We start from the raw sequence: 27,843 nt of genomic DNA on the forward strand, positions 1-27,843 counted from the left end.
TAATTACATCCAAGGAACCAGAGGGAAACGTCTGAGGATTGCAGAGCAACTCAAGCTGTCCCTGCAAAGCTGGCCTCACAAAGTACAGAGTAAGAAGCATGTCATCTCACTCAAATTACACACAGTTCACTCTTTTTTTCAACTCAAACAGGTCTTCTCTGCCAAGAGGACTGGTCTTCAGAGTCTTTCTGAGTTCCTCTATTATTCAAGTTGCTCAAGCTAGTTTTAGTCTTTCCCAACAGGATCCAGTTGGAAAATAAAAAGCCTTTGGAACACAGCATCACATGAAGAAAGGAATAGATAGAAACAGGACATTCAGGAGAAGTCCTCCTGGCATAGATTTAGAGATAAAAGCGGCAGACTGCCACCAGCAGCAGGGTGAGCAGCAGCGGGGTCTTCTCAGATATGCTCGTCCCGTCACTTTTGTTACACAGGTTCTTCTGGCAGCAGTCATAGTGGAGCTCCTTCTCCCCTAAGGCGTTTGCAATGAATTCAAAATTGCAATGTTCCAAACTCCAACACTGGCGGTAAACTTTTAGCGGCACTGTGGGGAACCACACACATACAAGGGTAAGCAATCAAGCAGGTAAAGCTCTATACTTGTCTTTGAATTCTCATATCTGGCTAAAAAGATGCAGGATCCAGCTCTGAATGGAACTTCTCCATAAAACCAGAGTCTCAGCAGAGCCAGTACAGTTATGTGTGCATAGGAGGCAACAGGCGGTCATATTAATGCTTGAGATTTACTAAGATTTTTAAATGCATGCCCTCTTTGATTTGGCAATCCCACTTCTAGGATTTACTCTCTGAATGACTTGAAAAAGGGTTAAGATACACGCTCAAGAATGGTCACTGCAGTACTATCTGTAGCAGCAAGAAACTAAGACAGTCTGTTAATAAAAAAAAAAAAAGCATCTGAATAAATTATGGTAGCAGTTCCACACAACAAAGCTCCATGCAGATAAGGAATGTCATAGGACTGTGTGTGTTGACATGAGGAGTTTTAGTTTCTTTAAAAAAAAATGCAGAAAAAATAGATAAATTGGACTTCATCAAAATTAAAAACTTTAGTGCTTCAAATAGTTAAAGAACACTTTAAAAAATTAAAAAGACAAAACCCACAAAAGGAAGAAAACGTTTACAAATCACATATCCAAGAAGAGTGAAATACAACTGAACAATAAAAAGGCAACTCAATTAAAAAATGGGCAAAGGATATAGACACTTCAAAGATATACAAATGCACAATAAGTGCACAAAAAGATGCTCAATATCATTAGTCATTAAGAAAATACAAATCAAAACCACAATGAATATCAATTCATATCAACTAGGATGGCTATAATCAACAAAACTGGAAAATAATTAGTGTCATGGAATATTAGAACCCTCATATATTGCTTGTGGAAAGGTAAAATGGTGCAGATATCTTGGAAAAGTCTAGTATTTCCTCAAAAGGTTAAAAATAGTTTCCATATGACCTAGTAATTCTACTTCTAGGTAAGTACATCACCCAAGAGAACTAAAAACTATGTTCACACAAAAGCTTATATATCAATGTTCATAGCAGCATTATTCAAAACAGCTAAAAAGTGGAAACAAACCCAGATGTCCATTAACTGATGAACGAATAAACAAAATGTGGTATTTCCACCTAGTGGAATATTATTTGGCCATAAAAAGGAATAAGGTACTGTGATATATCCAATAACATGGGTGAATCTTAAGAACCTCATGCTCAGTGATAGGAGCCAGTCGCAGAGGACCACAACATTTTATGTTTCAGTTAATATCCAGAAAAAGCAAAAAAGCAAATCCATGGAGCTAGAAAGTAGATTAGCAGCTGCCAGGGTGTGTGGGGAGGAGGAATGGACAGTGACTGCTAATAGGTAAGGGGCTTCCTTTTGAGACCACAACAATGTTCTGAAACTAGACAGTGGTGACAGTTATACAGACTTGTGAATATACTAAAGACCACTGAATTATACACTTTAAAATGAACTTTGGAACTTAGATATGTGAATTACATCTCAAGAGAAAAAAACCTAGATGCAGGGCAATATGTAGAATGTGGTCCACTTGTATAAAGCACATGTGTGGGGCTAAATATATTAATTTTCTCTGGAAGGATTCCCAAGGAATCCTTCACAGACAACTATCTTTCATTTACCTATTTATTATATTTATAGGTGGATTGATATTTAAAATAAAGTCACTGGATGAATCTATTTCCAAAATATTTTAACTTCCTTTAAAAATCATTAAACTATTTAGTAACACAGGAAAAACTTTCCAAAAGAATATGCAGTTGTGGTCCTAATTTTGGCACAACAAAGGAAAATAAAGACCAAAAGTATATATGTCAAATATATAAATAAGCTATGTTAAGTGAAGAAAAAAAAAGTGTTGAGAGAGAATTATGATGTTAGATTTTCCTCTTCAAAAGTTACAGTATGTGCTAGATGCTAGGGGCACACAGATATATCAATAAAAGGCTGGTGCTTGCCCTGGTATCATTTTCTTTTCTTCTGTGTTGGAAAGATAAAAAATACAGATGCCTATTTTTTTTACATAAGCCTTGTAACTAATTTTTATCCAATTGTACTCACAGCTCAGAGCAAAAACCCCTAAGTTAATAACTGCAGGTATAACTGTTCTGTACTCCCCTTCAGAGATGAGGTGATGGCCTGGATTTTAATGAAGTTTGGTCAAGTGGCAGAGGCCAGAACAAGTGTTCCACTGACTCTGCTTGTTTGGATCATAAGCATTTAAGAGGCTGCTTCTAAAACTGTACTAAAAATACTGTTGAATAGGACAAGTTACTGCCTTATGTAATAATAATCAGACATTGGAACTAGGAAGGCATTAAAGCCACCAGAATGTTAATTTGGGAAGCCTAACAGCTTGAGAAGGGCGGATTAATTTTGTCATAATTATTCATTAATAAATTAGTCATTTATTAATAACTGCTACCAATGAATCATGTACTACCTGTTCTGCAGTGAGCCAAGCATTTTACTTGAATGATCTTACTTGCATAACAACCTTACAAGGGAGCTTCTCACCAAAGCCACTATCAGAATGACCCGAATAAAAGTGGATTACATCAGTCACTGGAATGTTGAAGGTTCTCTCTCTGAGCACAGCCTCTCTACCCTTTTTGAAGATTTGGTTCAAGTCTGTTTTTACCAAGCAATAGCCCCCAATTGCCTTAGGGACCCTTAAATATATCCCTTATTTGAAAGGCCATTTCAGCAATGATTGCTTGACACTGTCATCAGAGGCTCTGCCAGACTCCAAGTACATGGTTTATACTTCTAGGACCTAGCCAGGACACCAGGAAACAGTGGCTGAATTAATACCTGTCTCTCTTCTAGACGGCATCTGCATAGCACTATCATACACACTTCTCCTCTAACTGCCCTACTGACCTCGGGAGATAAGTATTCCCATTTCACAGTCTGAGGGTGAAATGTGGTTAAATAATTTCTCCAGTGTACGCCTGGCCTTTGACTCATGTTTATGACAACATGTACTCTGCGTCTCCCAGGCTGATGTCAGAGCTGGAGGGGGATTTAGAGGCTCTGTTAGTATCTGCCTTACTGTAAGGTCTGAGTATCTGTATTTCAAGAACTGCTACTACCACATGTCTAGCTAAAGTTTTGGGACATATGTTCATGAGAAGAAGAAAATTATTACTTAAGACTCACATCATCCTTTAAAAAAATTATATTTTAGACTTTCAGATTCACAGCAAAATTGAGCAGAGTTCCTATATAGCTCCCTGATACGCCCAGCCACGACCCTAAACAAGCTCCCTCACTATTAACATCTCCAACACCTCCATTTGTTGCAACTGATGTCATCATGATCACCCAAAGTCCATAGTTTACATTTAGGTTCACTCTGGGTACATTCTATGGGGTTTGACAAAACATATGACGTGTATCCACCACTATAGTGTCATACTGGTTGCCCTAAAAATCCTGTGCCCCACCTGTTCATTCCTCTCTCCTCCCCACTTAACCCCTGGCAGTCACTGTCCTTTTTATTATCTCCTTAGTTTGCCTTTTCTGAAATGTTGTTGGAATGATAACTGTACTTAGCCTTCCCAAAGTGACTTCTTTCACTCAGAAATATGCAGTTTGCTTCATGTCTTTTCATGGATTGATACCTCATTTCTTTTTAGTCCATTCTTTGGACATACCTCCATTTACTTATCCATTCACCAAGTTTGGGCAATTATGAATAAAGCTGCTGTAAACATCCATGTGCAGGTTTTTATATGGACCTAAGTTTTCAACTCATTTGGGTAATGAAATCAAGGAATGCAATTGTTGAATCTATGGTGAGGGTACATTTCGTTTTTTAAGGAACTGCCAAACAGTCTGTACCACTTTACATTCCCACCAGCAGTGAATGCGAGCTCTAGGAGCTCCACACCCTCACTGGTATCTGGTGTGGTCAGTGTTTTACATCCTGGCCCTTCTGACAGATGTGCCTCACTGTTTACAGTAACTGTTTTTAAAAGTATAAAAGTTCATTATAAGATGAATAAATTCTGGGGATCTAATGTACAGCATGGTGACTATAGTTAATAACGTGCTTAGTCGCTCAGTCTTGTCCGACTCTTTGCGACCCATGGACTGTAGCCCGCCAGGCTCCTCTGCCCATGGGCATTCTCCAGGCAAGAATACAGGAGTGGGTTGCCATGCCCTCCTCCAAGGGATCTTCACAACCCAGGGACTGAACCCAGGTCTCCCATATTGCAGGCAGACTCTTTACCATCTGAGCCACCAGGGACGCCCATGAGTACTAAAGTGGGTAGTCCATCCCTTCTCCAGGGGACCTTCCCAACCCAGGAATCAAACTGGGGTCTCCTGCATTGCAGGCGGATTCTTTACCAGGGGGTTAATAATACTAGATTGTCTATTCAAAACTTGCTTAAGAGAATAGATCTTAAGTGTTCTCATCATACACAAAAAGGTAATAATGGGAGGGGGTGAATGTATTAATTAGATTGTGGTAATCATTTCACACTTTAAATATATACAGCTTTTATTTGTCAATTATACGTCAATAATGTTAGAAAACAATTAAAATGAAAGTTTACCCATTTAGGTAGGAAACAACAGGATTAGAGAGCTGGAAAAAAGATTTCAATTTCACTCTATTTCCCTCATCCCTTCTCTCCACCTCTACCATCCAACATACCCATTCCATCAATAAAAAAACACAGGCAGGACGAACTTACTGCTGGCAGGACAGAGATCTGAGCTTAATGGTTCTAACTGTTAATCTAATACTTACTCTACACATAATACTGCCTTTATTATCTCATCGGGAAATTATACTTTTCCTCGTGGGGGTCCAAGAGACAGATGATCAGGGTTAAGAAGTAGGTCTCTGTGTTTGTAGATAACTGGTGCTCAAATATTTGTGGAGTGAATGGCTCTTCTCTCTGGGGGCCTCACTGTGCTTTCTACATTAGCAGTGAATCAACATGGTCTTCCAGGTGAGGCAAAGGAACTGTCTCCCTACAGAAACAAGGACCTCACGTGCAGGTCTTGGAATTAGAGCTGCATTCTAGGAGCTAGTACCAAAATCAAGAGACACTCCTATTATTTACACAGGAGAATTCTAATTCATCCTGAGTTACTGAGGGATTTTTCCTTTCTGGGGGAATTATCTCCCCCTTCTTTCTATCAGGTTTTTCTGAGCTTGTGGGTCTCCTAAAACTTTTCTGAGTTTATCTGATGTGCTCAGCATTCTTTTGAAGGATGCTGGGAAGAACCTGCATAGAGAGTGTGAGTGAACTAACTTGAAGGGTGTTTTTATTTTTATCTTTTAAGAGATGGAAGTTGGGGGTTTACCTTGTACACTCACTAAGCAGACCCTGAAATAGCTGCTCCTCACCTCACAGTATCTTTTCTACATGTCAATTCAATCCAGAACCACACCTAGTGAGAGTAGAGGGCATGATGTGGCTGGTTTCTTGCCTCTGCCAACCATTTCCTAAATTCTGCTTTACTAGGATTTATGGAAGAGGCAATTCCATAGTCTAACCAATTTGGAAACTGCAGATTTGACAGAACTTGTCAATGCAGGCCATTCCCCATCCCAAGCCCATCAGTGCCTTGCTCTCTGAGGCCACCAAGCCTCAGTACCTGCTTATCCTTTCTTTGGAACACCCTTCCCCGCTTATGGGGAAGTCCTCTTACTTCCTAATTGTCCGTTGAGCTCAAGCTTGAGTCCCCTTCATTCATTGATTCAGTCAGTCAGTCCTGTCCAACTCTTTGCGACCCCATGAATTGCAGCATGCCAGGCCTCCCTGTCCATCACCAACTCCCAGAGTTCACTCAGACTTACATCCATTGAGTCAGTGATGCCATCCAGCCATCTCATCCTCTGTCATCCCCTTCTCCTCCTGCCCCGAATCCCTCCCAGCATCAAAGTCTTTTCCAGTGAGTCAACTCTTCGCATGAGGTGGCCAAAGTACTGGAGTTTCAGCTTTAGCTTCATTCTTTCCAAAGAAATCCCAGGGCTGACCTCCTTCAGAATGGACTGGTTGGATCTCCTTGCAGTCCAAGGGACTCTCAAGAGTCTTCTCCAACACCACAGTTCAAAAGCATCAATTCTTCGGCACTCAGCTTTCTTTACTGTCCAACTCTCACATCCATACATGACTACTGGAAAAACCACAGCCTTGACTAGACGGACCTTTGTTGGCAAAGTAATGTCTCTGCTTTTCAACAAGCTATCTAGGTTGGTCACAACTTTCCTTCCAAGGAGTAAGCGTCTTTTAATTTCATGGCTGCAATCACCATCTGCAGTGATTTTGGAGCTCAAAAAAATAAAGTCTGACACTGTTTCCACGGTTTCCCCATCTATTTGCCATGACGTGATGGGACCAGATGCCATGATCTTCGTTTTCTGAATGTTGAGCTTTAAGCCAACTTTTTCACTCTCCTCTTTCACTTTCATCAAGAGGCTTTTGAGTTCCTCTCCACTTTCTGCCATAAGGGCGGTGTCATCTGCCTATCTGAGGTTATTGATATTTCTCCCGGGAATCTTGATTCCAGCTTGTGCTTCTTCCAGCCCAGTGTTTCTCATGATGTACTCTGCATATAAGTTAAATAAGCAGGGTGACAATATACAGCCTTGACATACTCCTTTTCCTATTTGGAACCAGTGTGTTGTTCCATGTCCAGTTCTAACTGTTGCTTCCTGACCTACATATAGGTTTCTCAAGAGGCAGGTCAGATGGTCTGATATTCCCATCTCTCTCAGAGTTTTCCACAGTTTATTGTGATCCACACAGTCAAAGGCTTTGGCATAGTCACTAAAGCAGAAATAGATGTTTTTCTGGAACTCTCTTGCTTTTTCCATGATCCGGAGGATGTTGGCATTTGATCTCTGGTTCCTCTGCCTTTTCTAAAACCAGCATGAACATTTGCAAGTTCATGGTTCATGTATTGCTGAAGCCTGGCTTGGAGAATTTTGAGCATTACTTTACTAGTGTGTGAGATGAGTGCAGTTGTGTGATAGTTTGAGCATTCTTTGGCATTGCCTTTCTTTGGGATTGGAATGAAAACTGACCTTTTCCAGTCCTGTGGCCACTTCTGAGTTTTCCTAATTTGCTGTCATATTGAGTGCAGCACTTTCACAGCATTATCTTTCAGGATTTGAAATAGCTCAACTGGATTTCCATCACCTCCACTAGCTTTGTTCGTAGTGATGCTTTCTAAGGCCCACTTGACTTCACATTCCAGGATGTCTGGCTCTAGGTGAGTGATCACACCATCATGATTATCTTGGTCGTGAAGCTCTTTTTTGTACAGTTCTTCTGTGTATTCTTGCCACCTCTTCTTAATATCTTCTGCTTCTGTTAGGTCCATACCATTTCTGTCCTTTATCGAGCCCATCTTTGCATGAAATATTCCCTTGGGATCTCTAATTTTCTTGACGAGATCTCTAGTCTTTCCCATTCTGTTGTTTGCCTCTATTTCTTTGCATTGATCGCTGAAGAAGGCTTTCTTCTCTCTTCTTGCTATTCTTTGGAACTCTACATTCAGATGCTTATATCTTTCCTTTTCTCCTTTGCTTTTCACTTCTCTTCTTTTCACAGCTATTTGTAAGGCCTCCTCAAGACAGCCATTTTGATTTTTTGCATTTCTTTTCCATGGGGATGGTCTTGATCCCTGTCTCCTGTACAATGTCATGAACCTCATTCCATAGTTCATCAGGCACTCTATCTATCAGATCTAAGCCCTCAAATCTATTTCTCACTTCCACTGTATAATCATAAAGGATTTGATTTAGGTCATACCTGAATGGTCAAGTGGTTTTCCCTACTTTCTTCTATTTAAGTCTGAATCTGGCAATAAGGAGTTCATGATCTGAGCCACAGTCAGCACCTGGTCTTGTTTTTGTTGACTGTATAGAGCTTCTCCATCTTTGGCTGCAAAGAATATAATCAATCTATTTCGGTGTTGACCATCTGGTGATGTCCATGTGTAGCATCTTCTCTTGTGTTGTTGGAAGAGGGTGTTTGCTATGACCAGTGCATTTTCTTGGCAAAACTCTATTAGTCTTTGCCCTGCTTCATTCCTCATTCCAAGGCCAAATTTGCCTGTTACTCCAGGTGTTTCTTGACTTCCTACTTTTGCGTTCCAGTCCCCTATAATGAAAAGGATATCTTTTTTGGGTGTTAGTTCTAAACAGTCTTGTAGGTCTTCATAGAACCATTCAACTTCAGCTTCTTCAGCGTTACTGGCTGGGGCATAGACTTGGATTACTGTGATATTGAATGGGTTGCCTTGGAAATGAACAGAGATCATTCTGTTGTTTCTGAGACTGCATCCAAGTACTGCATTTCAGACTCTTTTATTGACCATGATGGCTACTCCATTTCTTCTGAGGGATTCCTGCCTGCAGTAGTACACATAATGGTCATCTGAGTTAAATTCACCCATTCCAGTCCATTTTAGTTTGCTGATTCCTAGAATGTCGACGTTCACTCTTGTCATCTCCTGTTTGACCACTTCCAATTTGCCTTGATTCATGGACCTGACATTCCAGGTTCCTATGCAATATTGCTCTTTATAGCATCAGACCTTGCTTCTATCACCAGTCACATCCACAACTGGGTATTATTTTTGCTTTGGCTCCATCCCTTCATTCTTTCTGGAGTTATTTCTTCACTGATCTCCCGTAGCATATTGGTCACCTACTGACCTGGGGAGTTCCTCTTTCAGTATCCTATCATTTTGCCTTTTCATCCTGTCCCCTTAGGACTCTGCATATATTAAATTCCCTCCAGAATGATACACGAGTATAAGTAAATAAAGACATCTGTGATGGCTACACAAGCCTCTCTCAATTTTCATTTTCTCCTTTCTTTATCTTTTTATCTTGAGCTCCTAGCTCAGGCTCTAGCACATGGCAGGCTCTCAAAAGTTTGGGAGGCAGCCAGTGTAGGTGTTATGAGAACAAGTGTTGGAATTGGATGGGTTTCCATGTTCAAATCCTGAGCTGGTTTCCTTGACCTTTGTGTTGCTAAATCTGAATCTCAGTCTCCTTGTTTACCAAATGGGAATAAAATATTACCCCAAGTGGTAGATGGAAAGCATTAAATTTTTTAAAAAAATGGAAAAACAAAACAAAAACAAATGGAAAGTGCTTAGTGTCATATGCAACTGGTGCTATTAAATGGTAGCTATTACTTGTTGAATACAAGTCTAACAAAAAGAAGATGGCAAGGATTTTTTCCCAGACTCTCTTCATCCCATTACACTCAGGCAGAGAGGGGAGGGGGAGGCTCTTACCAGCCTTAACGTAGAGACAAGCATCTTGATTATGTGTACAATTGACGACTGAAGTGCAGTCAACTTGGTTAATACAGCTGTAGCATTGCAGACTGTGACCTAGAATCAGGAAGAATGACTGTCAGGACCTGGTAGATAAGCAGTGCAGAAGCAAGCCCACCATCTCCAGAGTGTGGGTCAGAGGTCAGCAACTCACAGTGGGATGCCTTCCCACACAAACCTACAGCAGACACAGTTTTTGAAGTTCAGACTACAGTTCCAGCAGTGGTTTTCCGGACCCTGTGGCATGTGCAAAGGGAATGTCCAGGTTTCAAAACCCATTTAACTGTGCAATTGAGACACTTTCTCCTACTTTCAACCAGAAGTGATTAATCTGCAATGTTAATAACAGGTTGAAAGGAACCCATCAAGAGGATAAACTAACATAATTCCATAAAAACTTCCGAGGAACAAATATGCTCTGACATCACATTCTCATGGACTGATCATCGGTATTTGGTAGTACCTATTTGTGTGAAAAGACATGTTCCAAGATGAAATACATTAAATCTATTACAAATCAGTATCGACACATGAACATTTGCAACTCATTTGATTGATGGGGAACACTAATTTTTAAATCAGTGTAAGCAAAATGTTATTCTCCCAGAAAGAATTCCACTTTTATTAGTAGGGCTATATCATAAATAATTGTACTCAATTATTAATTTTTGAATCATCAATTAAAAACTTACAGAAACTTGTTTTCTCTCTTATTTATACAGAAGCCTACAAAATACCCTTGGTTTTTGTCTCTTGGCCTGCAAAGCCTAAAATATTTACTATCTGGCCCTCTACAGAACAAGTCTGATGGCCTTCGGGATAAGGCATCCTCAGTGCGGCCGTTCCCTGCTGAGGGACTGGCCCATCACCAGAAGCAAACACAGCTAAGGGACAGGCAGCAGCCATGTGTCTTAAACCCATATGGGTGAGCAGGCATTGCACAGTGACACTGAACAGAAGGGCTGGCTCCTATCAGAAGCAAATGCCTCTGGTTCCCCAATTTGAAAAATGACTACCACTCCCATTCCGTTCTTAGGATTCCTCTTTGGTGGCTAGACTTCAAGTTTCCCTGAATTATTTTCCCTTTGTTTTATATAACAGTGGTGACAGGACACAGATGAGTCACATTCCATATTTGCCATGTAATCAGTATTTGGTAGCACCCATATGTATGAGAAGACATTTTCAAAGATGAAATGTGTAAAGTGTCATCGAAGAATGGCATGGTGAAACCAAGACCAAAATGTGGGTTTTAGCACCCAAGAGCTGACTTTGAGTCCTAAGGCCATAGCCTGGGTTTATCACCAGGGAGAAGAAGTTTCAGAAGGCCAGAAGAAAGTGGCTCCTCACTTTCTGAGCACAGTCAGGAGTGAAGCTCTCTATAAACATCTTAAATGACCACGTCTGTCTTCACAGGTGTGAAATCCCAACTAGCAGAAGTCCCTGATTTGTGAAGGCTGCAGGTTAAACTCTGAAACATCAGCCCTCCAAACCCCCTCCTCCTCCACTTTGTTTGCAGATGATAAGACAGATGTCTGGAGAGGAGGAGTGACTCCATCAAGAACACTCGAAGCACTTCATGTGGCAGAGATGACGCCAGCCTCTAGGTCTGGGGCCGGGCTCCGCTGGCCCCCTCTGCCTCTTCTCTGCCAGGCTCAGTGCTTGCCACGCCTGCGAGAGAGGGGAGTCACCATGAGAAGGTACAAAGATGCCAATTTGCAACAATCTTTCCCTGCTCCAGAAGTGTGTCCACCTGATAAGAGGAAAGAATGAAGAGGGAGTCCTGGCTATCTGAGAGGGCCATTTGGAAAGGCTGCCCATGGGAGAACATTTTCTCCTGGCTACAGCCAGAGTTCATTTGGCTTCTTGACAAACCTTCGGACAGAGGAAAGAGAGCTCACCTTTGGAACTTCTGTGAGGCAGAAATATTCACAGCTAACACTGTGTTCAAATATCTAAACTTTGAATCTTCAGAGAACTGCTGTTAAGAGGCAGGCTTAAGGACTGCCATCCCCATTAAACTAAGATGTTAACTAACTTGTCAAAAGGCAGACAGCCCTTAAGACGAGAGCTGGGACTTACACCTAGATGGTCAGTTCTGAAGCCCATGCTTGGTTTGTTTACCATGATGTTCTTCTAACCATCCTGAGTGAAAAAGAGAAGAAACCAACCATAATCACAGAGAAGACCAGGCCAGGGGCAAGCAATAAGTCAGACGATGGGCTGTTTGATACTCCAGCCACTTAACCAGGGTGAAGTGGATATTCTTCACACTCCAACTCCCTCAGGAAGGACCTAAGTGACCCCAAGACTTGTCACAGAATGACTAATGGCACCAAACCCAAGCTCCATAAACAAATGTAGACGGTTGGAAAGAGGGTGTGACCAGGCTATTCTTTTAAGACTTTTTTGATGTGGATCATTTTAAAAGTCTTTATTGAATTTGTTACAATACTGCTTCTGTTTTATGCTTTGGTTTTTTTGGCTATGAGGCAGGTGGAATCTTAACTCCCCAGCAGAGATTGAATCTACACCCCCTGTATTGGAAGGCGAAGTCTTAACCACTGGACCACCAGGGACGTCCCCCAAGCTACTCTTATTACAGAAAATTCACTGGGTAGAACTGTGACAATAATGTATGTTGTAACACAGTCACTACATTACGTACCACCTTGGCTAAGATCAACAGTGGGGAGGAGGGCGGGGAGGTCATGACTTCCGTCCTGTCTCAGAAAGGGAGAACTTGCTCAAACGTGACCTTGTTTAACTTCTTCTTTGCTTCAGTTTCCTCATCTGTAAAATGGGCCTAATAGCGCTGAGCCCTCAGGGGATGGCTAAGGATTAAATGTGACAGGGTCTGGTATATAGTAAGCGTTGACCGTATGGAAGCTGCTAACGCTGTAAGCTCTAAGACATGCTCCAACACACAGATGACTCTGTACTGTTCACTACACGGCTACTTTCTTTTCTGTCTCCCATCCCTGCTCCTCAAAAAATAAAAGAAATTAGTAATAACAAACCATTTCTTTGGGCCTCAGTCTTGTCATCTGGAAAGTGGCAATAAACAGCCCCTGTTCCATAGGATGGATATAAGGATTAAATAAGTAGATAGTGTTAAGATGCTGAGAACAATGATTGGCTCATGAATGCTGTGGGCAGCAGCTGCTGCTGCTATAACCACAGTGCGCTAAGCCACGGCTGCGTCACATGGGAGTGCCCAGGGTGGCTGCCGAGCTCAGCACTCTGAAGATGGCATGGGTCAGCAGCCCCGGCTGCTGGCAGTGCGACGGGTGAAACTTAAGAGGCTGTGTGTAATCTCTCCCCCACAAAAGCAGCTCTGTCACCCAGGATGAACTGTAACTCAGGAAGGGGCTTTGCCGAGGGCAGGGCTGTAATGTAGGAAGGAGCAGTCATATCACCCTGGACCTGTAACACTGATGGCGAAAGAATCGAAGCCTGGCCTGGGTCCGTGGCACCAGCTTGGTCATCCTGAAGCCTAAGAAAAAGTTAGGGTGGAAGCAACCTACGTAACCCAGATCCAAGTCTCTCTGGACCACTCACCGAGTTGGCAGAGGACAGCCAGGAAGAACAGGAGCCCGAGCAGGATGTACCCTCCTTTGCTTGCCATTGCGACCAGCAACAGAGTCTAGGAGACAGGAACACAAAGCATTGTCACAAACCAACAGGTGATTGCTTGAAGGCCTGGGGGCTTCCAGAAACACAGGAAGGAGAGAGCAGACCAAGAAAACAGAGAACCTCCGGGACAGTGGCCGTGAAACAAGGGTGTTCTTTGTGGGGGCAGTGCTCGGGCCCTCTGCAGTTGAAGACCTCAGCTTGCTGAAGAAATGCTGTCAGGCCTGGTGGGAGAGGCGGCTGCAGGGAGACATGGCACCCCGGGGCCCACCCCAGCCCTCACCCACAGTAGCCGTGCACCCTTGCAGAAACTCACCCCTCTGAGCCTCAGTGTTCAGGACTGAGCAGTGGGACAGCACTATCTCCTCCCTCAGGGGCACCGGTAAAATGTACAGAGTACACAGGGCAGCGCCTGCAATTCGAGCTCTGCAGGCCCCACCTCTAGCTGCTGGCTGAGCTGAGCCCAGCAAGCATCACTTTTCCAGGCCATGCCACTAAGTGCATCACACCAAAGGGGTGACTCTGAGGGGCGCCAGCAGGCATTCAGTGGCAGAACATGGGGCAAAGGCTTTATGCACAGAAGCTCTGGCTCCCCACCTTGGTAAGTGTGATGGGGACACCTCCTCCTTCACTCTGCAAAGGGCAGGCAGGTTCCAGGTAACTCTGCTGTCTAGTCCCTATTCCATTAATGCTTAGAGGTGTGGCAGTGAGCATCAGGAGAGAAGAGGGGAGGGCTGAAATGCCTCAAATCCTCCTTTCACTTGAGGAGGCTGAGCCACAGGGCAGTTTTTAACTTAAGTGAAAGTGAAGTCCCTCAGTCACGTCCGACTCTTTGTGACTCCATGGACTGTAGCCTACCAGGCTCCTCTGTCCGTGGAATTCTCCAGGCAAGAGTACTGGAGTGGGTTGCTGTTTCCTTCTCCAGGAGATCTTCCCAACCCAGGGATCGTACCCGGGTGTCCTGCATTGCAGGCAGACGCTTTACCATCTGAACCACCAGGGAAGACTTAGTCCAAACCATGAGCAACAGATCTAAGGAGTCTCCTGACCCCATCCTGACTTCCCTGAGCAACAGGGAGGTGATATCTGCCCCAAACCAGGGGGGCTCCACAGTCTACTCTCCTGAGCCCCACAGGCCAGGACATCTGCCTGGCAAACAGATAAGGGTTCTTGGCCCCACCCCGCCCCACCCCGCCCCACTCCACCCTACCGGACCCAGCCCTCCTCTGAGTTGGAGGTGGGTGGTGGGGAGGATGGGACCAGGAAGTGAAAAGGGCAGGACTGGGAGTTGCCTCAAGAAGATGATATTAAGGAAGCTCACACCCAGGAGACAGAAAGGTCACATTCTGATGAATGGGGAAGCAGGAAGAAAATCTAACTGGGCCTGGCCTTTCTTTAAGGCTGAATCATCCCCATTTCCCTCTGGGGTCTTCAAAACCTACCATAGCCTATATGCCCACTCCCACCAGGCTAACTCTCCCTGGGGAGTAGCTGCCCAACACCCCAGTGCAGTGAGGATCTGAGGCTGCCCAAGCTAGTGGTCAAAAGCTCAGACCCGGACATACTAAAGTCTGGCTCTCTCATAGCTATCGAGCCTCATTTTTCTCACCTATACATGGGTGCTTCCCCACATGGGGAGATGTAAGATAAAACAACCTAACTATGTGCTTGACACAGTCACAGGAAAGTGGTGGCTACTGCCACTTCCTGCCTCACTCTGCACACACACACACACACACACACACACACACACTCACCCGCCCCCTGCCACCACCACTACTGGAATGGGGCAGGGCACAACTTTTGAAAGAATGACATAGCCCAAGGACACAACATAAACTGATTAGAATAAAATGGGACCAAGATGGCAGACAAGACTAGACCTCAATCAGCAAGTGAAATAACACACCCAGAGGTGCCACGTCAGTGCCAGTTCAGTTCAGTCGCTCAGTTGTGTCCAACTCTTTGCGATCCCATGGACTGCAGCACACCAGGCTTCCCTGTCCATCACCAACTCCCAGAGCTTACTCAAGCTCATGTCCATCAAGTTGGTGATGCCATCCAACCATCTCATCCTCTGTCGTCTCCTCCTCCCGCCTTCAATCTGTCCTGGCATCAGGGTCTTTTCAAATGAGTCAGTTCTTCGCATCAGGTGGCCAAAGTATTGAATTTTCAGCTTCAGCATCAGTTCTTCCAATGAATATTCTGGACTGATTTCCTTTAGGATGGACTGGTTGGATCTCCTTGCAGTCCAAGTGTTGTAGGAAAGGAGACCCCTTCCAGGGCCCGAAACTGGGCTCTTGTTTAACACTCTTGTTTAACACTCGGAAATGAACTGTCCGAGGAGACACGTGCTGACAAAGCAAGAGATTTTATTGGGAAAGGGTGCCTGGGCGGAAAGCAGGAGGGTAGGGGAACTCAGGAGAACTGCTCTGTCACATGGCTTGCAGTCTCCGGTTTTATGGTGATGGGATTAGTTTCCAGGTTGTCCTTAGCCAATCATTCTAACTCAAAGTCCTTCCTGGTGGTGCACGCCTTGTTCAGCCAAGATGGATGCCAGAGAGGATTCTGGGAGGTGGTCAGACAAGTGGTGTCTCCTTAACTCTTCTGGTTGGTGGAGGTTTATTAGTTCCCTGTTCCTTACCAGGACCTCCTATCATAAAACAACTCATGCAAATGGTTACTGTGGTGCCTGGCCAGGGTGGGCAGTTTCAATCAGTGTGCTTCCCCTAACACAAGGGAGTCTTCTCCAACACGACAGTTCAAAAGCTCAGCTCTTCGGCGCTCAGCTTCCTTTATAGTCCAACTCTCACATCCATACATGACCACTGGAAAAACCACAGCCTTGACTAGACGGACCTTTGTTGGCAAAATAATGTCTCTGCTTTTTAATATGCTGTCTAGGTTGGTCATAACTTCCCTTTCAAGGAGTAAGCATCTTTTAAATTTATGGCTGCAATCACCATCTGCAGTGATTTTGGAGCCCCAAAAAATAAAGTCCGACACTGTTTCCCCATCTATTTGTCATGGAGTAATGGGACTCGATGCCATCCATGATCTTTGTTTTCTGAATGTTGAGCTTTAAGCCAACTTCTTCACTCTCCTCTTTCACTTTCATCAAGAGGCTCTTTGGTTCTTATTCACTTTCTGCCATAAGAGTGGTGTCATCTGCGTATCTGAAGTTATTGATATTTCTCCTGGCAATCTTGATTTCAACTTGTGCTTCAACCAGCCCAGCGTTTCTCATGATGTGCTCTGCATATAAGTTAAATAAGCAGGGTGAGAATATACAGCCTTGACGTACTCCTTTTCCTATTTGGAACCAGTCGGTTGTTCCATGTCCAGTTCTAACTGCGGCTTCCTGACCTGCATACAGGTTTCTCAAGAGGCAGGTCAGGTGGTCTGGTATTCCCATCTCTTTCAGAATTTTCCACAGTTTATTGTGATCCACACAAAGGCTTTGGCATAGTCAATGACGCAAAAATAGATGTTTTTCTGGAACTCTCTTGCTTTTTCAATGATCCAGGGGATGTTGGCAATTTTGAAGTGCCAAACAGGAGATGACAAGAGTGAACATTGACATTTTAGGAATCAGGGAACTAAAATGGACTGGAATGGGTGAATTTAACTCAGATGACCAATATCTACCACTGTGGGCAAGAATCCCCTAGAAGAAATGGAATAGCCATCATAGTCAACAAAAGAGTCCAAAATGCAGTACTTGGATGCAGTCTCAAAAATGGCAGGATGATCTCTGTTTGTTTTCAAAGCAAACCATTCAAGATCGCAGTAATCCAACTCTATGCCCCAACCAGTAATGCTGAAGAAGCTGAAGTAGACTGGTTCTATGAAGACCTACACGACCTTCTAAAACTAACAAACACCCCAAAAAGATATCCTTTTCATTATAGGGGACTGGAACGCAAATGTACAAAGTCAAGAGATACCTGGAGTAACAGGCAAATTTGGCCTTGGAGTATAAAACAAAGCAGGTCAAAGGCTAATAGAGTTTTGCCAGGAGAACACACTGGTCATAGCAAACCCTCTTCCAACAACACAAGAGAAGCTTTATACATGGACATCACCAGACGGTCAACACCGAAATCACACTGATTATATTCTTTGCAGCCAATGATGGAGAAGCTCTATACAGTCAGCATAAACAAGACCGGGAGCTGACTGTGGCTTAGATCATGAACGCCTTATTGCCAAATTCAGACTTAAATTGAATAAAATAGGGAAAACCACCAGACCATTCTCAGTTCAGTTCAGTCGCTCAGTCGTGTCCAACTCTTTGCGACCCCATGAATCGCAGCACACCAGGCCTCCCTGTTCATCACCATCTCCCGGAGTTCACTCAGACTCACGGCCATCGAGTCCGTAATGCCATCCAGCCATCTCATCCTCTGTCGTCCCCTTCTCCTTTTGCCCCCAATCCCTCCCAGCATCAGAGTCTCTTCCAGTGAGTCAACTCTTCTCATGAGGTGGCCATAGTACTGGAGTTTCAGCTTTAGCTTCATTCCTTCCAAAGAAATCCCAGGGCTGATCTCCTTCAGAATGAACTGGTTGGATCTCCTTGCAGTCCAAGGGACCCTCAAGAGTCTTCTCCAACACCACAGTTCAAAAGCATCAATTCTTCAGCACTCAGCCTTCTTCACAGTCCAACTTTCACATCCACACATGACCACTGGAAAAACCATAGCCTTGACTAGACGGACCTTAGTCGGCAAAGTAATGTCTCTGCTTTTGAATATACTATCTAGGTTGGTCATAACTTTTCTTCCAAGGAGTAAGCATCTTTTAATTTCATGGCTGCAATCACCATCTGCAGTGATTCTGGTATGACCTAAATCAAATCCCTTACAATTATACAGTGGAAGTGAGAAACAGATTCAAGGGATTCGATCTGATACAGAGAGTGCCTGAACAACTATGGAAGGAGGTTCATGACATTTCCAAGGCACTGTTCAAAGATCAAGGGATGGGTGGTGGCCCAAATCCTGGAAATCTCTGCCCCGTCCCCAAAATGGTTGGAATAATCCTCCCACTCATTAGCATATGAAATTACCCAGCCTATAAAAACGAACCACCCCAAATTTCGGAGCACACTCACCCTCTGCAACAGCCCACACTCTGTCTGTGTCTGCGGAGTGTGCTTCTCTCAGAATCTGAATAAATCTACTTCTTACCTATCACTTTGTCTCTCACTGAATTCTTTCTGCAATGAGACATCAAGAACCTGAGCTTAATTACGTCCTGAAACCACGTACCATGGGTTTTGGCTGGGTTTGAGTGCCAAGCCACATGGGTTCGAGTCCCAACCAAGGTTTTGGCTGGGTTCAAGTCCCAGCACATGAGTTCATGTCCCAATCTGTGGCAAATGGATTCACAACCACTCCCCGACTTCCTGCCTTAAGTCAGACAGGCATGACCACACCTCCTGGCTGGACTATGGGCCTCTCCAGGGAGCTTCCCTCTTGTTCCCTGAAACTGAGAGATGGGAGGCACCCTAACAGATCAGGGTCTCTATACCCTAACAAATCAGGAAGAGGTCCCAGCCCCTCTGGCTGGCACCCAACGCCCCTGCAATGCTTTCTGGCTGGAGCCAGATGAGTCAAGTGAACAAATGATAGTGTTCCCCTATCCCTGGACCCCAGTCAGTGACCCAGGCCCAGCACACCCCAGCTCCCAGCCTGGTTCCTTACAAGCAAGGGCGTTTTGGTAGAAAGGATAACTTAACACGCTCACACAAGCCCGGGGCTGGGAACAAGTGCTGCAAGAGAACAGGAGAGAAAGGCATCCATCAGAGGTTCCCAAAGAGGGAGACAGGGAGTGTCAGACTCTTCCTAAAAGTTCTGAAATAGCTGCTTCCTCGGGCAGCCCCACCAGAGGAGGAGGGAGGTGGTCACAACCTCTAGGAGACTTCCTTCCAAATGGTCCTTGGCATGAACAGCATCATTAAAACAAATAAACAGGATGTGGTGCAGAGAACCCATCCTTGATGAAAGGGTTACTAAGAAAGGCTTATCTCTTAACAAAAGCAGCAGAAACTGCACAGTGAACTGGTTCAGGGACAGGCTTTCTCATTGACTGGTGAACAAAGCCTTGGATATTTCTGGCTCTGCCACTTTTTGCTGTGTGTTACTCAACCTCTGGGCCTCCCCTCTGCATCCAGGACACACAGGGATAAGCACACACACTGCATAGCACAGTGCCTGGCCAAAGGAAGCCCTCAAAAAGCAGCAGCCACCATGAGTCATGGGAAGTCATGAGGTCCCCAGAAGCAGCAGCTGGGCAGGGAGGGGGCATTGGGCCGAGAAGGGTGGAGAGGGTATACAGAAGGTAGCATCAGGTCCGAAAGCTGGACAAATACTCTGGGCTTGGATGAGCAGAGGAGATCGCAGGCCCCAAGCCTAAGGCAGCCCGCAGCCATATGGGTTGGATGGGGAGTGTCAAGATTGAGCTTTAAGTCCACAGGACTGGCTGGGAGTCACAGTGGATGTTTCCATGATGGTTGCAAGAGGGCAAAGACGGCAGAGAAAGGAAGTGGTCAGTGTGCAGATGCCAAGGTTGTAGTATTTGAATCAGAAGTCCAGGTCTTCATTGTTGCTGTTTATTAGCTAAGTCATGTCTGTCTTTTTTGCGACCCAGGCATCTCTGTCCATGGGATTTCCCAGGCAAGAATACTGGAGTGGGTTGCCATTTCCTTCTGGGGATCGAACCTGCATCTCCTGCACTGCAGGTGGATTCTTTACCACCGAGCCACCAGAAAAGACAAAATAGCTGATTGTGTTAAAGCTATTTTATAAATGCCTCTAAATGCTGACAGTAGTTAACACTAAGCAGGATTATTTATGATTTCTTATTTCTCTTCCTGACTCTTTACTCTTTGTCATACTTTCCCAAATATTCTATAAAGAGACAAGCATTGGTTTTATAATCAGAAATAGGAAAATCCACACATTACAAAAATTTCCCTTTTAGTAGTCATCAATCACCTCAGTTCAGTTCAGTTCAGTTCAGTCGTGTCCAACTCTTCGCGACCCCATGAATCGCAGCACACCAGGCCTCCCTGTTCCTCACCATCTCCCGGAGTTCACTCAGACTCACGGCCATCGAGTCAGTGATGCCATCCAGCCATCTCATCCTCTGTCGTCCCCTTCTCCTCCTGCCTCCAATCCCTTCCAGCATCAGAGTCTTTTCCAATGAGTCAACTCTTAGCATGACTGGCCAAAGTACTGGAGTTTCAGCTTTAGCTTCATTCCTTCCAAAGAAATCCCAGGGCTGATCTCCTTCAGAATGAACTGGTTGGATCTCCTTGCAGTCCAGGGGACTCTCAAGAGTCTTCTCCAACACCACAGTTCAAACGCATCAATTCTTCGGCACTCAGCCTTCTTCACAGTCCAACTCTCACATCCATACATGACCACAGGAAAAACCATAGCCTTGACTAGACGGACCTTAGTCGGCAAAGTAATGTCTCTGCTTTTGAATATACTATCTAGGTTGGTCATAACTTTTCTTCCAAGGAGTAAGTGTCTTTTAATTTCATGGCTGCAGTCACCATCTGCAGTGATTTTGGAGCCCAAAAAAATAAAGTCTGACACTGTTTCTAATCACCTATTTTCTGGCAAATCTGTTTCAGCATTAAAAAGAAAACTGAACCTCAAGGCTTACAACTCTTCCCCCTAGTATAAAACATCCTCCATTTTCAATTTAAAAATGATGCCCACAAGGGTGGATCACATGGTAGGTGAACCAACAGAGCTACCGTGACTTTTCCAACCCCCCCCACCAAACACTTAGATGCAAGAAGCATGCAGAAGACCTCATTAGGCTTTCCTCAACATTTTAGGATTAATTTAAGCAAATGGATTTAATTATTAGAAACAGCCTAAAGTCATTCTGAAAAGGGTCCACAGGATATGATGGGTGAGCTTCCTGGAAGACACCATTTTGCAGTGGTAGAACACGCTTGGTGCCGATTTTAGGAAATCTGGAAATTTTTCTGGGTGGCTCTGAAGTTGACTCTAAAAAGGAATTGCTTGAGGGACAAGTCAAGTAGGCTTTTCACTAGAAGAATAAGTAATGGTCAAGGATATATAAGCATTGTTTCAAACAGTAAGAATTTGGTAACACACATGTCTAACAAGATGATGAATAAATTATGGTCCAATTCCATGGTGGGGAACTATACAGCCATGAAAGGTAACAGCCGTGAAAGGCTATAAGAAAAAAAAAGCCAGTTTAGCTATAATTTTATTACTTTTTCTTTAAAAGACACATACATACATACACACACCTTTAAAAAAAAAAGCTTCAGACATCAACTTTTCCAAACATTTTGGGGCACGTGATGAACAGCATGGCAGAATTATGAGCAGCTTATTTATACTTAAATATGTGTTTTAACAATGAATATTTTTCAGAAAGAGCTCTCAAAAGAGAATATTTTAATGTACTTCTGTGTCATTTGGAACTTGCAGCTTAAATTTTTATTTTTCTAATACTCTACCTGATTATTAAAAATACATAACAGCTTTCCAAATTTGCTACATTGAGGTAAAAAGTATTTCCTGTATATATGGTCTCCTAGGTCTAAAAGAGAGATCAGCCCTGGGATTTCTTTGGAAGGAATGATGCTAAAGCTGAAACTCCAGTACTTTGGCCACCTCATGCAAAGAGTTGACTCATTGGAAAAGACTCTGATGCTGGGAGGGATTGGGGGCAAGAGGAGAAGGGGACGACAGAGGATGAGATGACTGGATGGCATCACTGACTCGATGGATGTGAGTCTGAGTGAACTCCAGGAGTTGGTGATGGACAGGGAGGCCTGGCGTGCTGTGATTCATGGGGTCGCAAAGAGTCAGACACGACTGAGCTGAACTGAACGGAAGGTCTAAAAATAGTTATTTTAGTCACACCCTATATTTGGGGGGGAAAAAATGAGGCTTTCAGGATTTTCTAGTAGTCCTGAAAGAGAGACCCATATTCTAATCCCACTTTGCTGTCCATTTTTATAACCTTAAAGCAGTAAACTCCTTTACTTCAGTTTCTAATTCGCAAAGTGATAATAATGCTTTTATAGAATAATGAAATCTAAGACTTGAGGGTTTTAAAGCTCAGTATGGGCTAAAATGTTATATGGCACTTAAAGGAACAAATAAATGCACACACAATCCTGGGGTCTGTCCTGGGCTCAGACCTACCCTGGAAATAATATTTTTATGATTAGGTGCCAGATTTCTGAATTTCTTCCAGTTTATCAGGACATCAAAATAAACAGCTGTAAAAGCCAGGAGAAACGGGTGGGAGAAATCCAGGCTGTTCTGTTTGGAAAAGTATGGTCAGAGACAGTAACTATCTTCAAATATGGTAAGGGCCACCAAGGAAGAGAGGGGCAGGTTACTCCATGTAATTTCCAAAGACAGCGTTAGGATCAATTAGAGAGGCATTTTGGGCTTCCTAAGAAACTGCTTGCTATCACCCCACTTCCTCCTCCCTCCCTGCCACGTGCCAGGCACTCAACAAAGTGTCAGCACAGATGGAAATCAATTTCTTTGGTGAAATATGAAAAACTCCCCGTCACTTAGAAATGTTCACATGAAAAGAACACAGATCAGAGATGTTGCAGAAAAGATAGCAGCAGAAAGCAGCAAAGGGTTAAAACTAGAGATTCTCATTCTACAATAAAAACCAACCCAATCATGATTTATTCATTTCCATCCACCTGAGATGTCAAGGAAAGCTAGCAGTAGCAAGGCGATTTACAAATACAGGCATCCCTAACCGAGTTCCTGAAGATGTTTTGGGTAGCCAGTTTACGGACACTGCAAGCCTATATTCCATTATTTTACAGAGGAAAACAGACACGCTGCTGTCCATCCAAAAACCCCAGCCAGCACCCTCAAATATTTATCCACCTATTTAAACAATCCAAATAAATTTGAACATAAAACATTTGACATGCCAATGACCCAACAAATTTAAGGAATTCATTGTGGGTATATTTACTCTACAAAGTAAGTTCGGTCCTGACACTTACCCCCAGTCATTTACAGTGACCATTTACGAGCCCGTGTAAGCTGAGCAGCTAGACACTGGGGTACAGTGATTGCTAAACCAGGTAAAGCCCCACTCTCAAGAACCTTACAGTCTAGTGGAGGTGGATACGAACTAATGCTACAGACGAGGTAGAAAATAAAATAGGGTACCAAGTCCTGGTTCTCTAGCTTCAGTGGGTGTCAGACTCATCTGGAGGGCTGTTCAAACACAGATTGCTGGGCCCTGCCCCTAGAAGTTCTGATTCTGGAGGTCTTGGGGGGTGCCCAGGAATTAGCATTTCTAATCAGAGACTACACAGACAACTGAAGATTCAAAGAGTGAGAAGGACTTTGCCTACCCATGGGGATTTTGAGGACAGAGGTCACAGCTGAGGCATACAGGTGACCTCCAGAAGTGAAGAATGGTCCTCAGGCGACTCAGGAAATGGCACCTCAGTCCTCCAATCACAAGGACTGTGCCACGCCAACAGCTTGAATGATCAAGGGGACAGGTTCTCTCACACAGTGCCCTCAGAAAGGAACCCAGCCCTGCTGACACCTTGATTTGAACCCAGGGAGGCTCAGGTCAGACTTCTGATGGATGGAACTGTAAGACTAATACATTTGTGTTGTGTTAAGCCACTAAATTTGTGGCAGTTTGTTTCTACAGTAATAGAAAATGAATACACCAACCTCAGAACTGGTACATGGCAGAACAGTGTTTAAACCCAGGCCTGACTTCTTACCCATAGTTAAACTCTCTGGCGGGGAAACTTCTCGTGAATTCAGCTTCTGAAATAAACTGGTTGAACAGAGGCCACCAGAGAAGAGACTACACATGGGCAATGTTGCCACAAGATTCACAGATGCCCAGGGGCACACTTAGTGTTCCTAGGAGCCTGGAGCCTTAGAGGCTGATGATCTTTAAGGCTAAAGGTATTTTCAAACACCAAACCCAATGTTCCTATTTTACGAAAATTAATGGAGGCCCTGGGAGATGAAAGTACCTGTCCCAAGGCAACAGGTTAGTTGCAAAGCCACACTGGGTAGATCTTGCTTCTGTTTACCAGGGGCCAGTGGTGACATAGTGGTAAAGAGTCCACTTGGCCAATGTGGGCAACGCAAGAGATGTGGGTTCAATCCCTGGGGTGGGAAGGTCCCCTGAAGCAGAAAATGGCAAACTGATCCAGGGCTCTGGGCTGGAAAAGTCCATGGACAGAGGAGCCTGGTGGCTTGAAGTCTATGAGAAAGTCAAGAGTCAGACACAACTGAACAGAGCACAGCAGCTCACAAGTAGCTCAAAGTAACACTGCCTGGAGGCTCTCAGTATTGGGGACTCGGGGCTTTACCTCTTTATCACCTTGGACACGTACAGCCAGGCAAGTTGAGTCACCTACACAGAGATCACTCAGCTCAGAAAAGTGATTACATCAGCAAGTAGAGACAGACAGAAAGCCACCATCACAATGAACAGCCCCTCCCAGCTACTCTTGAGCTCCCAGTGCCAGAGATAATCATCTCAGAACTCTCCAAACCCACAAATTTGCTGCTTCCTCAAAAAGAAGGGCCAGTCCTGGGATTTCTTCCAGGAACTCTAGTCTCAAGTTCTTCAAAGCGGGCCCTCATTTAAAGAGCCCTGCCCTTTGAGGTAGTACATGTAAGAGCCAGCTATGAAGATATTTCACAAAAAATACGGGACATAAGTAATACCACATCCTGTTTTGGAAAGCCTCAAGCATCTCTGGGCTAGGTTTTGTTTAAGGCAGTCTGGTTGGCCCAGAATTTTTAATGCATTTCTTTTCAAGAACTTGTACCTGCAGCTCTCAAAGCTGAATTCCACTAGACACCTGCTTGCCTCACTCTAATATCCATTTTTATTTGGAATTTTATCTTACAAGCTACTCAGCATAGTGGAGTGTTTTCCTTACAGTTCCCTGTTTGAAAACACAGAAGCCACAGTTTCATACATTTGGTCCACAGTCAGGCAATTCCTTTGATCAACATTCTGAACTGTGTGCGCCTTCCCTGGAGAACTGGGAATAAGCTACCCTCTGCGAGGAACATGGGGATATGAACTATTAACAGCCACATTTGTTTTCCACTTATCAGGTGCCACAAATTATCTCATTTAGTTCTTACAACACCCTGGTGGCGCTACTACTGGTAAAGAATCCACCTGCCAATGCAGGAGACCTAAGAGACTCGGGGTCGATCCTTGGGTCAGAAGATCCCCTGGAGTAGGAAATGGCAACCCACTCCTGTATTCTTGCCTGGAGAATCCCATGGACAGAGGAGCCTGGTGGGCTACAGTCCACAGGGTCGCAAAGAGTCAGACACAACTGAAGAGACTTAGCATACACTCATTTTACCCATAAGAAAATGAGGTTAAATAGCATGCTCACCATTACCTAGCCAGCAAAAAAGCAGAGTCGAGATTCAAACCCTGGTCTGTGGCCATGTCCAGGCCCCTGATCACTATGCCACAACACATGAACTTCATCATTTCTCTGCAAGCAAACCAAGTGTCAAATTCTAGGTATTCTAGGTGGATTCCAAAGCCACCACCACCCACAGATGAAACTAGATAAGGTAGAGCAAAGAGGTAGGAAAGAGCTGTTTCTCTGATCTGTGATTCTCACAATTAAACAAAGTAATCTTTGGATTATCTCACCTGTATTTGAGGTCTCCTCCTTTTTGAGAAATGTCTGTCAATCACAAGCTACGTTGATATGGTGTGGGCTACATCTCTAGCTTTGTAAAATTTATGGGCTGATCTGTTTAGAATGAAACAGAGTTAATGCAGGCTTCCCTGGTGGTCCATAAAGAACGTCCCTTTCAGTCCATGAAGAATTCCCCTGCAATGCGTGTGACCTGGGTTCGATCCCTGGGTTGGGAAGATCCCCTGGAGGAGGGCATAGCAACCCACTCCAGTATTCTTGCTTGGAGAATCCCCATGGACAGAGGAGCCTGGAGGGCTGCAGTCCATGGGGTCGCAAAGAGTCGGACATGACTGAGGAACTAAACACAGCACAGAGTTCTTGCAGTTGAGAGCGGTAGGCAGGTCTCCGCTGGGGCCCCCTGGTATCTTTTAAAAGTTGGCCAAGAGGATTTTTAAAAGAATCAGCTGGCCACAGCAAGAGGCACTTTTAAAGTGGACCTAAGGCATTACAGGAAGGAAAAAGAAGGAGAGCACTGGTCAAAAGCGAAACGGGAGGAAGCCTCCTGCACCACAGTTTTCACAAGGTGGCAACGGGCCACACTGCATTTTCAAATAAGTCACCCAACTACTGCCAAAGTGAGTCACCAAGCCCATCTCTTTTTCGTGTGGGAAGCGGGCTAAAGGGGAGAACTCACAAGCGTCAGAGGAGAAATAGAACGTTACTTGGTACCCTTCCAGGATCCATGGAGAAAATCACTACTTAACGTCTCCTTAAAAGTCAGCCGTCAGACTCCAAGAAGGGTGCGGCCCAGGCCGGCCCAAGAAAACCAACATCGTACTTGAAATGTCTAAGTTACGACCCCACCTTGCTTTTTAAAATTTCAAAATTTAGACTTCCAGGGGAAGAGAAGAATGTCGACACTCAGGGATGGGGTTATAACCTCCTTTCAAGGTGCGATCTGTTTTCCCTAAATTGCAAGAGCTCCTTTTCAGAATCGAGGTTCGGAAGGTATTCCCGGGGACGGGGGGGCTGGGCGGGGGGGTGGTGGAGCGGCGGAATACAGGGTGGGGGGGTGGGCGGCGGGGGCGCGCGGAACGGGGAATGCGTCAGCTCCCTTCTCGCTGTATACAAAAGAAGCCGGGAAGCTTAAAGCGCGCCGGGAACTTCTGCGCCGGGATGCTGCGGGACGCGGGCGGAGGGAAGGGCGCCGGAGCTCGCCGTCCCCCAGCGCGGAGGCCGGCGCAGGGTAAGCGCGCCAGCTCGGACCCTCCAAACCCCTCAGTCCCGCGGCCCAGCTGCTAGAGCAGCGGGTCAAGCGTCTCAGCGCCGGGCTCGGAGCGCGGCTCCCCGACCCTCCAACCTTACCTAAACGCCACACGCCTCCGCTTCAGCGCCGCAGAACCTGCGACAACAGCCCAGCCCCTCTTTATCTCCTGGGCTGGGAGGGAGGCGAGCCCCGCCCCCGCCCGCCGGCCCCGCCCCCTCCCCTCCGAGCCCCGCCCGCCGCCGAGCTCTGCGCGCCGCAGTGGCCAGTCCAAGGTCACACGGCTGCGGGCAAGCAAGCGGTCTAGGCCACGGTGCAGAAAAAGACTCGTGACCAGGATTAGGTGAAGTTCTTTATGTTAAAAAGCTGAAAAC

The 27,843-nt window shown here is 44.8% G+C and overlaps 1 protein-coding gene across 1 annotated transcript; it reads right to left on the minus strand.

The window, feature by feature from the left end:
- Positions 1-27,632, minus strand: CD59 (CD59 molecule (CD59 blood group)). The gene is made up of 4 exons (XM_068988650.1): positions 27,571-27,632; positions 13,431-13,515; positions 9,828-9,926; positions 1-544 (listed from the first exon to the last, which is right to left on the minus strand). Exons 2-4 carry the CDS (start codon positions 13,495-13,497, stop codon positions 342-344), a joined length of 369 nt encoding a protein of 122 aa, XP_068844751.1. The 5' UTR covers positions 13,498-13,515; positions 27,571-27,632; the 3' UTR covers positions 1-341.
- Between the last annotated feature and the right edge of the window lie 211 nt (positions 27,633-27,843).

The sequence above is a fragment of the Capricornis sumatraensis genome, chromosome 16 (genome assembly GCF_032405125.1).
Source record: "Capricornis sumatraensis isolate serow.1 chromosome 16, serow.2, whole genome shotgun sequence".
NCBI lineage: Eukaryota > Metazoa > Chordata > Mammalia > Artiodactyla > Bovidae > Capricornis > Capricornis sumatraensis.